At 33.1% G+C, this 13,487-nt stretch overlaps 1 protein-coding gene across 6 annotated transcripts in view; it reads right to left on the reverse strand.

Annotated features, from left to right (window-relative positions):
- The window catches only part of PACRG (parkin coregulated), a 242,204-nt gene that overhangs the window by 86,697 nt on the left and 142,020 nt on the right, over positions 1–13,487 (reverse strand). The window contains exon 6 of one of the 6 annotated variants that reach the window (XM_053937700.1): positions 4,313–4,365. The exons of the other annotated variants lie outside the window; for them this stretch is intronic. Coding sequence (XP_053793675.1) covers positions 4,319–4,365 — 47 coding nt within the window. The 3' untranslated portion in view covers positions 4,313–4,318. Of the gene's footprint in view, positions 1–4,312; positions 4,366–13,487 lie in introns of those variants that run through there. 6 annotated transcript variants of the gene reach the window in all.

The following is a 13,487-nucleotide window of genomic DNA, read 5'->3' on the forward strand; positions in this document are numbered from 1 at the left end:
GTGACATAAGGCCTGAATATGGCACTTTTTTCTTTCCCTATGCTTGAAATATTCTGTAGGAAGGAGTCAATCAGCATGAAGAAGGATTTCTAGCCACTGATGACATCAGATTATTTGTTACTATTAATCAGCCCACCTTTGCTCTGATTCTGTTCATTCCAGCCTTTTTCTGTTTTATCTCATACTAGATCTCAGTTACAGACATAGCTTTTTCCTATTTCATGCTTATCTTCCTCTTTCACTCATTCTATATGGATTTTTCATTTTTTTAATGAAATATTCCCTAAAAATATTTAAGTTCTTTGTAAAGCCTTGCATCTTTGGCTTTATGGGCAATGTAGATCTCCACTGCAAAGAAGCAAATACTTATTTATGGGGCGCTAAATAAGTGCAGTGACAGAAGCAGAAGGGATCTTTATAGTCTTGGGGAGGCTAGTTCTTGAATACATGTATCGATCCTCTGTCTTGCTTAAAAAAAGGGTGAAAAACTGAGAAAGGTATAGCAAAGGATCACAAGGTCTGAGAAAACACCACACAGTTGTGAGTGTTCCGAAGTGCAACACTTCCAAAGTGTTTCAGCTATTTAGAAGACTGAAAATTAACTTGTACAAAAGTAACAGTACAAAAATATCTTCATGGGAATAAAATACTATCTACTAAAAATTTCTTTGATCTTATGAAGAGGGATATCACTAAAACAAAATGCTGAGCACCAAAGTCAAATTCAAATGCAAATTGAAAACTCAGTTGAGATTAGATACACAATTTCAACAATAAGAACATCTGGCCGCTAGAAGAAATGCAAACCAAACAGGACTTCAAATAAGGTGTGGTTGCTTTTGTGGAAGTCAAAATTCAGTCAACTTTTGAGCTCTCCTTTTTTCAATAAGAGGCACATTTTATTCAAACACACATTATCGGGCATCAGCATCAGCATTGATGGTCTGCTTATCTCTTTGGCTTTGAAATCTGTGCATCTCCTGACATTCAACCACTCCATGGTCTCAGTTCTACCAATCCTGTCTGCACTCTCCTGATGCCAAAGTTATTGTGCAATGGTTGGCTGTTTATTATAGAAGATTCTTTTGTAGTACTGAGATAAGATATAATTAACTCTTCTGAAGCCTCAATATAATTAACTCTTCTGAAGCCTTTGCCATTCAAATCTGAACTTACTAAGCATTGATACTTTAGGAAGATTTTTGCTTGCTAAGGTTTTAGGGACTGGATCATTAGCAAAAATAGGCTTCTTTCATCTCACTGAATATAATAACTACAAATTTTGTGATGCAATTCAATAAAACTGAGAAATATGAGTCTAGGTTATTTCAGGACATTTGGTGCATCCCTCCCACAGGAGAAAAAAAATGCAGATTGTGACTGCATTAACGAAACAAACAGAGCTAGAGCATGGCCAAGCACTGCTCCAGTACTTCCCATACTGTTTAATTATTAGCAGGCTTCCAAGCACAAATGCTGAGCCACTAGAGAACAGGCTCAGGATATTTTATTTGCTAATAGAGACATAGCCATAGAATCTAAGGCTATAAATACATGACAATTTCCTCCCCTAAGAACTGGGTTAAAATATCTCTTTAATAAATCTATCCAGTTCTATCTTAAAGGCCATTATAGAATTCTGAATATGATACATAAATTGTTCCAGGGAATAATAATTACACTTGTAATTGGAACTTTAAGTTGAGTTGGAAGCTAGCAACTTTTAGTTTGTGGCAACTGTCTTACCCTCTGTTGGCAAAATTAAGAGCAACCAAGAGCTTATATAATTTTTTGTCATGAGTAGCTGTATGTGTCAAATGACACATGTTCTTCCTCAATAGCTTCTGTAGTGTATAAAGGACTAAACTGAAAACTGTAGATTTCCTGTTTCAGGACATCTTTTTTCTAATTCTTTGAAATTTATCCAGTATTTCATGTTCTCTTTGAAGTGTGAATATCAGCTTTAAACATGGCACTATCACAATAATTTTAATGAGATGTGCACAGACATGTTATATTTCTACTTGATAGTCCTTCTCTTATAAGCATTGTATTATCCCATTTGACCGTACACAGCATCAAGAATTCCTGTTGAGGCAGTGATCTTAAATGACCTTTGTTTCCAAGTTTACTACACTGCACCTACCTATATTAAAACAAACTGATTTCTCTACTATATGGGGATTAAGGGTACTTTTGATTTGTTTTAATTTTTTCACACCAAACATTACCTGCAATGGTTTTGTAACATTATTTGGTATGTTATGTAATATTATGTTGTATGATCAACCACACCATACGTGAACACAACGCCAGAACATAATTTTCTCTGAGAGATCACTTCACTTGGGGCCATTGGTATCTTCCCAGAAATGAGTGCATTTTGATATCTGCTTCTGAGGCTCTCCCTAATACACCTAGTATACTGATTAATTCCATGTATTACACTTCAGTGTCATACATTGTCAAAATAAATCAATTGAAAGATCCATGTAAGCCATGTCAATACACATCATTTAATGGCTTGTTATAACAGTCTTATATTAATTGGTAGAGTTTACCTCTTCTGTTTATTCTTTCATTTGTCAAAACCATCATTCAATGGAATACTAGAATAGAAAAAATTGTATTAATTTGGATATGCAAGTTTTATATCCATAGTAACAGGTGCATTAAAAATGTGGTTAAGATTACTTCTGTTGATTTTAATAGGTAAAAAAAAATATATACATATTCTTCCCTAACTAAAATTAATTATTGAATATTTGTAAATGTTTTCTGTGATTCAATGAAGAGATTCAAAGTTAGAAAGTTTTTTTAATAGGACTGATTAAAATACCACAGAACAAAACTGTGGCATAATATGCTACCTTGTGTTTCTCCAGCTTCAAATACTTAAAACTTCATAAATATGTTATTTACAATATATGTGAATATCGATTAAAATATTCCAGAAAAGCTATGATTAATTAGCAACATTAAGTATTTCTGTACCCTTTATCCATATTTCTCCCTACTTCTCTTAAAACTTGTGAGAAAACAAAAATGTACAGAATTATCTTGCATTTATTGCCAAATACATGCTCTTCCCTTACACCCACCAGTGTCTCATATTCCAGCCCCCTTTGCTACTTGTCAGATATTTCACTTGCCCTCAGTCTGGTTCCTGATGCTTTAAAGTGCTGTATGATAGCAGATGTGTATATACACACAGGCATCCTAAAACACACCCATGCATATATATACTTGCCATCACAAGAAAGACTTTTTTATTAATTTGGATTGTTTACTTGAACCTATGCGTGCAAATACGTTACAGGTTAATCATTTCTAAACTGGTGAATGAATCATAGCCATGATGCTTTGGGTTTTTAATGTTTGTATTTAGAACTTGGTATCAGCAACCTTAACACATATCAGCATGCCTTCTGTAGTTGTAGCAATCACAGCAAAACTAGAATGCAAACTTGGTCATTGGTTATGTCTTTTGCTTAATATTTGTGGTTAAATACAAAGGATGGAGAGAAGGCTTTATTTTACAGATGCCAAAGTTCAATAAGAATTTGCCAAAGCAAACTTTTCACAATGAAATTTCTAGTAAAATCTCACTTCTTTAATTAATGTTCTAACATATCAAAGCAATGTTAGAGAACTAAGCTCCCATAATATTGAAGAATTATCAGAACACATTGGATTAGCTATATTTTAATTTCAATCAAGATTACATCATCTATTTGATGCTGATTTAAGAATACACACTCAAAACATTTGATACCTAAATCAATAATTAGGAACATGTGATTCCCTGCACTTTTGTTCTTAGTGATTCATTTGTAAACCACGTAGAAAGAAAATTAAGAGCATGTGTTGTCACATATCATGTTCTTTGAATGGAATGAAGTTTTTATTTGATATTACAGCATTCTTTTCAGTGCAAAGTTTTGGTGAAATTTCTTGAGGGGCCAGGCAGCCATAAAGGTATATCAGCTAAAACTAAGTTTCTAAACCTGTAATTCCACACCTATAACTGGTTTATCAGCTCTCAGAACTGAATCAAAACAACTCAGTTTCTCTGCTATTTTTTTTTTCTTAGTAGTAGAATTTTGTAGCCTAGTTATTGTGTTTGTAACTTCTTTTGCCATTGAAAAAACTCTGCAGAAAGCAAGCTACTCAAAGAAGCTTCAAAATATATTTCCCAGCCTCTATAATAAGCCATAATTTTCACATATATGTATTCTTAAATTGCATGTCAAGTTCACATGTGTTAGAAAATGCATTATAGCAGAAGATCGTAAATTCATTCTCTACTCACATTCCTTCACATGAAAATGTGAGATGCTTCTGCCTTACAACATCCAGACATTCCTGTTGTTTCAATAACAAAGAAAATAAATAAATATAATAATTGCAGAAGGCCAGATCCTAACAATAGCAAATGTTATCTGTTTGCATCATGAACAAGATTTGGCACAAAGAAGTGTGAAGAGGAAACTGAGTGTCACTGAAGTTAATAGCAAAACCTATGTTAATTTCAATACTCAAGAGTTCGAATTGAGAGTTTAAAAGTAAATAGACATGTATCATTAAAGCTGAAACTAGTTGATTTTTCAAGGAAATGAAAGGAACTGCTCTCCAAAACTGAAAAAGAAAACAAGTTTTTTTTAATTACTTTTCATATACTGTCAAGTACAGGTTCTCACAGCATTGCATTTATTCTTTCGCTATATGGTTTTTGAAAGCCTGTGAAACCGGTATCTGCAAAAAATCTGTGTGTTAAGGTAAGTCTGAAGAGGACATGTTCAGAATCTTGCAAATGAGATGACTAATATACATGAAACCATTGGACTCAATATCCTGAGGCATGAGCATATTGTCACCACTGACTGGTGACTCAGAAGTGCAAATGCTTCCTTCAATCTAAAAAACATTAATGTGGGAGAAAGACAGATGTTACTAAGGAATACAGGACTTAGTCTACGAGGATGAAAATTATTTTCTATTCCTGCATGTAATGAGCAGTACAGAAATGAAAAAAGGCATAATTGCTTCTGATTAAGTAAATTTCTGTGTTTGTTACTCCTCCTATTGTATATTATTTGAATTGCTGTAAACTATGCTGTCCATGCTTTTACAGAGCTAAAAGATGAACCAACCCATTTTCCATTAGCTGTTTGGATATGGACAGTATTTACCTAAAGACTGAAGCAATGAAGCTCTTTTACAACTAGAAGGTATTTTAACTAAACATGCATTTTTTTGTACCTTGCCTACCTTGTTTTAAATTGTCTAATCTGATACTTTTTTTCAGTTTTTCATCACTTAGCTTTATTTTCTCCAAAATGAACAAAGCATGTTTGATCTCCAGGGGCCATTATTACAACTAAATAAAGGAGCATAAGGTAATTGTGTAATGCTATTTCAGATCAAAATACACTTTGGCCAATATGTCTCTGCCTTTGATATATGATATACATTTCCAATTTTTACCACGTTTACAAAGTTTAGTGTCTATTTGTGTCTGTGTTCAAAAAAAACCTGCTGACTGAGATCTACCAGGAGTTTATCTTGTTGCCACTGATTTTATCTTCCTCCTGCCTTTTTCACAATTAATACTGCATATTTTGAGATTAAATCTGTCTGGAATATGCTTTATTCTATTGAACAATCTGCAAACAACAGAGAACAGCAGCATGGTACTGTCACCACTTGGAATGTAGTAGGCTGATAATTTTGCTCATAGAAGGCTCACAGGGATGCAAAAGAAACATGACATTTTCTTGAAATAAGCTAGTCGAAAGATCTGAAAGGTAGATTTTAAGGTTATTGCTGAAAGGCATATTGTCCACATGCAAGGACTGTTTATACAAACTGTGTGCAAAACTGCATATACAAGAGTGCTTCTTGGGAAGAAGAAATATTTCATGGTCATACTAATTACTAATCTTTATGAAATACAGTGAATGGGAAATATCTGAACTTTCAATCAGTGTAGAACAACAAATATATTTTCAGAAATTTCTGAAGTGAATCTGGAGTTTCAATATCTGAAAATATAATTTCCTTCAATTTTATCAGGCATTTCAATAAAAGAGGTCTTTCTCTGCAAACAGTGCCTATCATAATTTCTTGCAATTTCTCTCAAGTCTAATTAAAAAAAAGTCACTTTGACAGCTCATTCCACCAGATGGAACTGTTCATAATTCATTTGTAAATGTTCTTATTCAGACATTAGCACATATATTATAGACAGCATGCACAGTATGTATATGCTGAGAGTCCACACCAAGATAAAAATAGCAGAGCTACTAAGCATACTAAACTTTTTCTAGACAGGTTTAACTTAAAAGAGGGAAGACAAAATTTTAGTGATAAATTCATTTAGAGTAGAATAATCAATGTGTCCTGTTTGGTTAACTATTTAGTTTTTTTCTCCTCAGAAGACTGACTACTCCTTAGTGTCCAAGATTTTGCTTCCTAAATGTTTCAGAGTTTAATGTTCTTTAAGAAGGTATTGCACGAATAATAAACATTGGTAATAGGATTTTTGGAACAGGAAATAATTGATTAATGCCATGAAAAGCAAAGAGTATTTCTTAACACTCAACATGCATACATTCTTCCTGTGACACACAGCAGCTGACACTTTTCTATTTTTCTATGGAAACTTGCATCTTTACTGTGAAATTATTCAGCACACTTTACACAAGCAAAGTGTTGAGATTAAAAGCCAAATGCTTAATGAAGATTAAGTGAAAAATAATGTCTAGCTGATTATATCTAACTAATTAATAAAGGAGATTTCTTGCACAATGAACAGGGTAGGTGAGAAAAGAATCTCCACCATGAAAGGGGATAGTCCTACCAGCTCATGCTGGGACTCTGTGTGTAGGATGACAAAAATAAATTGTCTCAAGCAGACTCATCCTCTGTTCTCTGTGGATAGACCTTATGCTGAAGATGAACCTTCTGAGTGAGGGAGCTTCAAATCACTTTTTAGCAGGTCTTTTGCCAGAGGCATGAAACCTCTGCTTGGACAAAGTAGAGAATCAAGACATTCTGATCTGCAATTTTTTCTTTTAAACTATTTCTTAACTGTTAACAAATTCAGGAAAAAATGCAGACATCAAATTATTGTGATTTTATTGTTAATAATTGCATGTAACAAGTCTCAAATACACACTAGGTTGTTTGAGAAAGTGACTTGAAAGATGCAATTTACACAACATGTGCATTGAAACAATATAGTCTTTGATTCTACAGAACACTTATGGAGATGGGGTGTACAATGGCAGTCAGTAATGTTCAGCTAGGAGCTAAGACTTCTTATATCTACTAAATGTTTTATGTACATTCCTTGGGAAATGATGGCATTTTTCTGAATGTTTTCCTGCATTTTATTAGTATTTAAAATGTTACAAAAATAGTGTATATGTTCTATAGTATCTATAATAATACATAAAATAAATGATGGCATATATTATACCATAATATTGAAAAATATTATAAAAATTATTAAGCATATCTTTTAAGGAACACTAATATTTTACTTAAATGTTAATATTTAGTATTCAGAATTTATCTCATTAAAATCTATTCACTACAGAAAGAATACTTTTTAGTATCATTGTATTTGTATAAAGCTGTGAATGACAGCATGATGAACAAGCTCCATCTCTCAAAGACAGAACAAAACTCAAGGAGTGGATGAAAGTGAACCAAATATCAATGGCTGTCTGCTTTTGTAGATCAGTCTGTTTAGGTGCTTATTGCTATAAGATGACTATGTCTAACTTGAAAAGGAATATTCCACATTGACATGCTTGTAAATGTATCCCCAACCAGCACAGATGGCATAAAATGCTTAATGTTGTTTTCACACGACATGTCACGCTGTGGGAAGATATGGCTGGAATAAATACATTTTATTTTGCCTTCTGACATTTTTCCATAGTATTTAATTATTCAGAGAATAGTTTACAAGAGAACTGTAGTATGAGGGGGTGCAAATTATATACTCACAAATGACTTCAATACTTTGTCAAAAATGAAAATATATTTGTATGACCTGTAAATAAGATAACATTAGGTGGCCCTTGGTTTAGCTTTCGTATTTTGCCCAAAGGAGCAGGTGATTATGAGCTTACTTTCCCTTTCATCTACATATTCTGAACAGACTACATAATAATCAATAATTCAGATATCAATGTATAAATTGAGAAATTGTTTCTTTCATTGCCAGAGAAAGTAAAGATTGATTCTACCCTATTTTCACTATGTCTTTTGACGACAGAAGAAAAAAACTAACAATAGTTACATGCAGAAGCAGAAAGAAAAAAGGACAGATTCTGTGTCAGCTCTGTGCAGATGCAGAGGAATCAAGTACAATAACCTTTTACATGCAGTAGTCAAGAAATAGCACTGCACAGATACTTTTTTTTTCCTATTGCAGAACAAAGAGCCTGAGTTCATGCATCACTGAATGTGAGACAGCAGCTTCCCATCAGGGACTGGCTCTTGGGGAACCCACAGGCAAAACAATGCAAACTGTAATTAGAATACTTTTCTCTCCCATTCTGGGACTAAACAATCTTTCCATTGTTCATGTTTACACAAATAACAAAATGCTCAGCTGTGTCTTAGTAACTAAAGATGATACAGTAGCAGTCTTGTTGTAAATAATATATATGCCAATGAAATTTAGGATTTCTAATTAATGTAGAAATTCTTTAAGCACTTTCAGCCTCTTGGATTGCTCAAGCATGCATTTTCTGCATACTACAGGACTTAGATTCCGTAATGTCTTTTCTGCTTAAATATTTTTAATTAAATGATATTAAGTATGACCACTTTTAACTTCCTTTTCAAAGCTTTCTTACTTTATATTAGCTAATATGCTGGGGAAGTAGTAAAAAAAAAAATCTGCTTGTCAGACCTCAAGTAATAGCTACAGAATTTCTCAATTTTATTTTGGTCCAATAAAAAAATAGCAGTAGCATTTTTATTCCTTAAATGATAATTACTTTATAGTCATGGAAGTATTTGCATTTTAAGCTAGCCCTCTCCAGTTATGTTTCTTCCTTACAAGTCCTACCTACCTTTAAATTCATTATTTACTTAAAGAGACAAAACACATGGGGAAATTTAATATGTGATATCAATGCATAGCCTATTTATAAATGGGTGTTATACTTCAGAAGTGAAAAACAAAGCTATTAATATTTTATTACTACTCTCAATTATGCCTCTAACATACTGTACAAGGTACTTCACTAGCTGGGGATGAGTTAGGAGATCTAGTATACTCACCTGAGTTCTATGATTCCCTTTGGATCATTTTGTTTGGAATGCATGCTATCATAACAATAATGTGTATCGGTATGATGACTAATACTATCTAATATTAGATGACTAATAAAAAACTAATTGAAATTACACACCACGGTCAGTTTGATGTGAAAGAAATTAGTTCTTTATTTGGACTTTCTATGGGTAAGAAGAATGACGATTCCATTGAACAAGCAAATGAAAACAATAAGGAGTGTGCTTTTAAAATCTATACCACATATGACAAAATAAAATAAAGATTCATATACAGGCAAACATTTAAATTATTTTGGTTACCTACAGCATATGTGCTTCTTCGTGAGAAGGCATCCAACCACACTATAGGTACTAGCTTATGTTCTTCAACATTATTATCTTTATTTTAGAATACACCTGGCAAAAGGGTTGAAGATATCAAAAGGGCATAGGATGGAGTCTTTCTGGAACACAAGTCAGCCTTGAATGGATTTTTATTTCCTGTTACTGTATATCCTTCACCATATATTATAAAATTGTAATGGAGAGATACCTTTGGGAGAACTTCCTGACAAATCTGACTTGTGTAGAATGATGAGTATTTTTGAATCCATTAATTCCTAGTTCAGTTGATTTAAAATAGCCTTAGAATATAAAAAAAAGAAAAAAAAATCTCACTTAAAATATTTATTCCCTTTCTAATTTTTGAGCAAAAGAGAACTTGTGGATGTCATGAAGTTAAATTTAGATTACAGAATTTTAAAAAAATACTTTTATTTTCTGAGCAAAGGTTGTAGACTTTGGGGATGTAAAATCAAATGTCTAATCCTATGTTTCATTAACAGAAAATGGAACTTGATTGCCAAAGAATGGAAGCAGGTCCTCAAGAAATGAGGCCCATGGTTTATTTTCTGAGGTCCTCTTTAGGCAACACAGGGCTTGGAGGCAAATCAGCTATATATGAGAGAAAGAGCATTTTAGTATATAATACTGAATTTCATACAGTATCTCAGACAAACTGCTGTGACCATGCACAAGGATGTTTATGTGCCTCCTGAAGCAGGTTGAATGTAAATTTGGCTTCAAGCCTAGTGATATACAGCTCTGAATCTCAACCAGGGATGACTAGTGTGAGCAACACAGCTTTTATCCTATAGTTTTTTAATTTAACAGCAAAAAAAAAAAATATTTATGTTTATAGTCACATAAGCTGATCTTGCAACTAAAAGAAATTATATGATATTAGGTCTTGATATCCTCTTAAAGCTGCATTCTTCTTCAGGGCAAAAAAAAATTAAAGATCACATTCACTTTTTATCTCTTAAAAACCAGATCTGGATCTTCTTAAAAAGATGTCATTGCAATAAAAATTGGGAAGATTATTATCTCCATCTTATACATTTTAAACTATATTAAACAAATTGAGCTAAGGACTAGACATTCAACTTCAGAAATTAGAAAGAGATGGTGCCAGCTTCTCCTGTACCTATAAAAAGGGCAGAGAATCACCTAGCACACGGAAACATTCAGGGTTTCTTCTCAGATTGACAGGATTTATATTTGCATTTCCTACTTCACACTGAAACTGCTCTGATCATTATATTATGCATTAGCCTGCGTTTTATGCATTAGCTTGTATTTTCCCACTCTGCTCTGGTTTGCATCACTTGTTTAAATGCTTGCTGAGCATTGCTGAACAGGTAAGATGTAGAATTTTCAACTCTAAACAAAAAACATAAAACATTGAAACTCAAGTTCTTGCACTAAGAAGTATTTTTATATTGTATAATATAATAATATTGTTGTACTTAGTGGAATAACACCTGAAAAAAAACTGAAAAAACATTGTCAAAAGATATTGAAGTTCAGATCTGCTTTCTGTTTTCAAGGAGAAATTCAAATCCATACTTGCTAGGTTTTGGTGGGTACTTTAACAAATAGTTATGGGGAATCAGTTCCCTGTTAATGTTATAATTTAGTCCCTTATTTATGAATTATTTTCTATTTTTCTCCCAAAGCTAGTTAGCAAAATAAAGTTTGCGAATAGTTTACATGTAAAAAAAGCACTGACTTTCATAAAGTTCTCAGTACTTGAACTACTTTGTTCCACAAGATTAACCATTTCTAATATGAGATAAATATTTGTTCATACCATCTTCTATGCTCTAGGCTTAATTCCATTTGCCCCGGAGTCAACAAAAGTCACTGATATCAGTAGATCTAAAATATTGATTTCTGCATGTATTAAAAATTACAGCAGTAAGTACATAATCATCTGATTACATTATAGCACTTCAAGCAGAATTTAGAATCTGAATCAAACTCATGGGTTGGCTGCTGTTATTTATACTCCTTAGTTCTTGTTCATGGCAAAGCACCTCAGGTGTTTGGTGAATCAGCATGAAACCTATACAAAACTCAAAAGATTTTTGAAGTGTCTTAAATTCCTGATGAGGAAAAGCTGATGATTTTACTTCAGGTATTTGCTGAGATTTGTTGGAATTTAAAACTCTTGACTGCAGCTCAAGAGGCAGTTTCTCAGATTTGTTATATTCTCACTGTTCTAATTTGTAGTTTCTTCATGGAAGTGGAAACTAAAAATAATGACAATATTTATTTTTATAATTTATTTTAAATACTTTAATAATAATTGAATTATTATTACTAATGTTATTCTAGTTACAAAAACCATTATAAAGCACTTAATTCAATAGCTATGACCGACAACCACTATCTTTTCCTAACTAATGCAATTTATAACTGTAGTGTACTTTGAACAGGTGGACTCACTCTTGAAGTGCCAAAGAGTTTCTAAGCCTTGCATATACAGTGTAGTTCTTAAAATACAAAAAGCTGGACTGAAAAACGTAGCAGTAAAATGTAGCAGCCAGATAGACAATGGCTTCATGAACCTATTTTCCAGCACATGGGGAAAGGCTTTGGTACAGTATCAAACCAAGATTCATTCCTTATTCAAGTTTATTTTCAATTTTCAATTTAAGTAAATATAACTCCAGTCTCTAATGTTTTGTCCAAGTACAGAACACACTGTGCAGTTTAACTGCTTTTTCTTGGAAGTGCATAGTCAATCATTTCATTATTGAACCTGTGGTTCTCTGCAGTCTGGCAAAAAGGGTCTTCTTTCTTTTCAAATGATTATTGATTCAGATAATAGTCCAGATTACACTTTGATAAGATGAATTATATCCTCTAATAGCACATGTAGACCTTCAGTTAGGTGAACTGAATCATCAATTGTACGCATAGTCCTGTGATTCTGTTGTGATGACTAACTTGGCCACTTCAGTTAATTAAAAGGCTATACCAATTGTTCATTTATAGGCTGATCCAATTCTCATTAAAGCTAAAATCAATGTGAATCCTTCCTGGGTCTAACTGTTCTCCAGTTACTAAGTTTGGAAGGCTATTATGACCTAAGTTTCAAAAAATATTAACACTGTAAGAGATGGGCAACAAAGCTATAAGAACAATGACAGAAGAAATTTAGTAACATCAAGCGTTAAAGAGTTATGCAGTCTAAATTAGCCATGTTCGCTGGTAGGTCCTGTCTGAAGTAACCCTATTCCTTCTCACTCTGGTGATCCCTCTACTTGCCCTTCTAAAGGAAGCCCACAAAATCCACTAACTTTGCAGTTACAACCAGCCACCACAGAAAAGAATTCTCTGGACTGCAGTGCCACCCAGAGCAGGCACCAAGTGCAGGGGAAAGAAAAGGGGCAATAAATTACTCTACTGGTAACACAATGGGGTGCTTTAAAAAATACATTGCATTCTTCACACAGATGTACGCTCTCAAGTTTTTTGTGCAGTTAATTTTCTGGTTTGTGGAAACCAGTAGGGCTCATTTTAGATTAAAAGAACTTTGGTTAATTAGTGAAAAGTAAGAAATGGTCCAGTTATCCCAAAGAAAAACTAAGCCAATTTTCTTTGATAATCCATAATTGCAAATGATTTAGAAAAATCCCATTTTGCTAAAAAATATTGGTGATTTCACAATTTGAAGCTTTGCCTAGTTATTGTTTCCAGCTTAGAATGGAATTCAGTTATTTGGATATGAGCAATACATAATAAATTGACTTTTTTTTTTTTTAATGTACTTTCTGATAACCTATTCTACAAGTTGTCACAATGAAAAAGTACAATAGTGCATACACTGGAAAAACTAT

The sequence above is a fragment of the Vidua chalybeata genome, chromosome 3 (genome assembly GCF_026979565.1).
Source record: "Vidua chalybeata isolate OUT-0048 chromosome 3, bVidCha1 merged haplotype, whole genome shotgun sequence".
NCBI classification, from domain to species: Eukaryota; Metazoa; Chordata; class Aves; order Passeriformes; family Viduidae; genus Vidua; species Vidua chalybeata.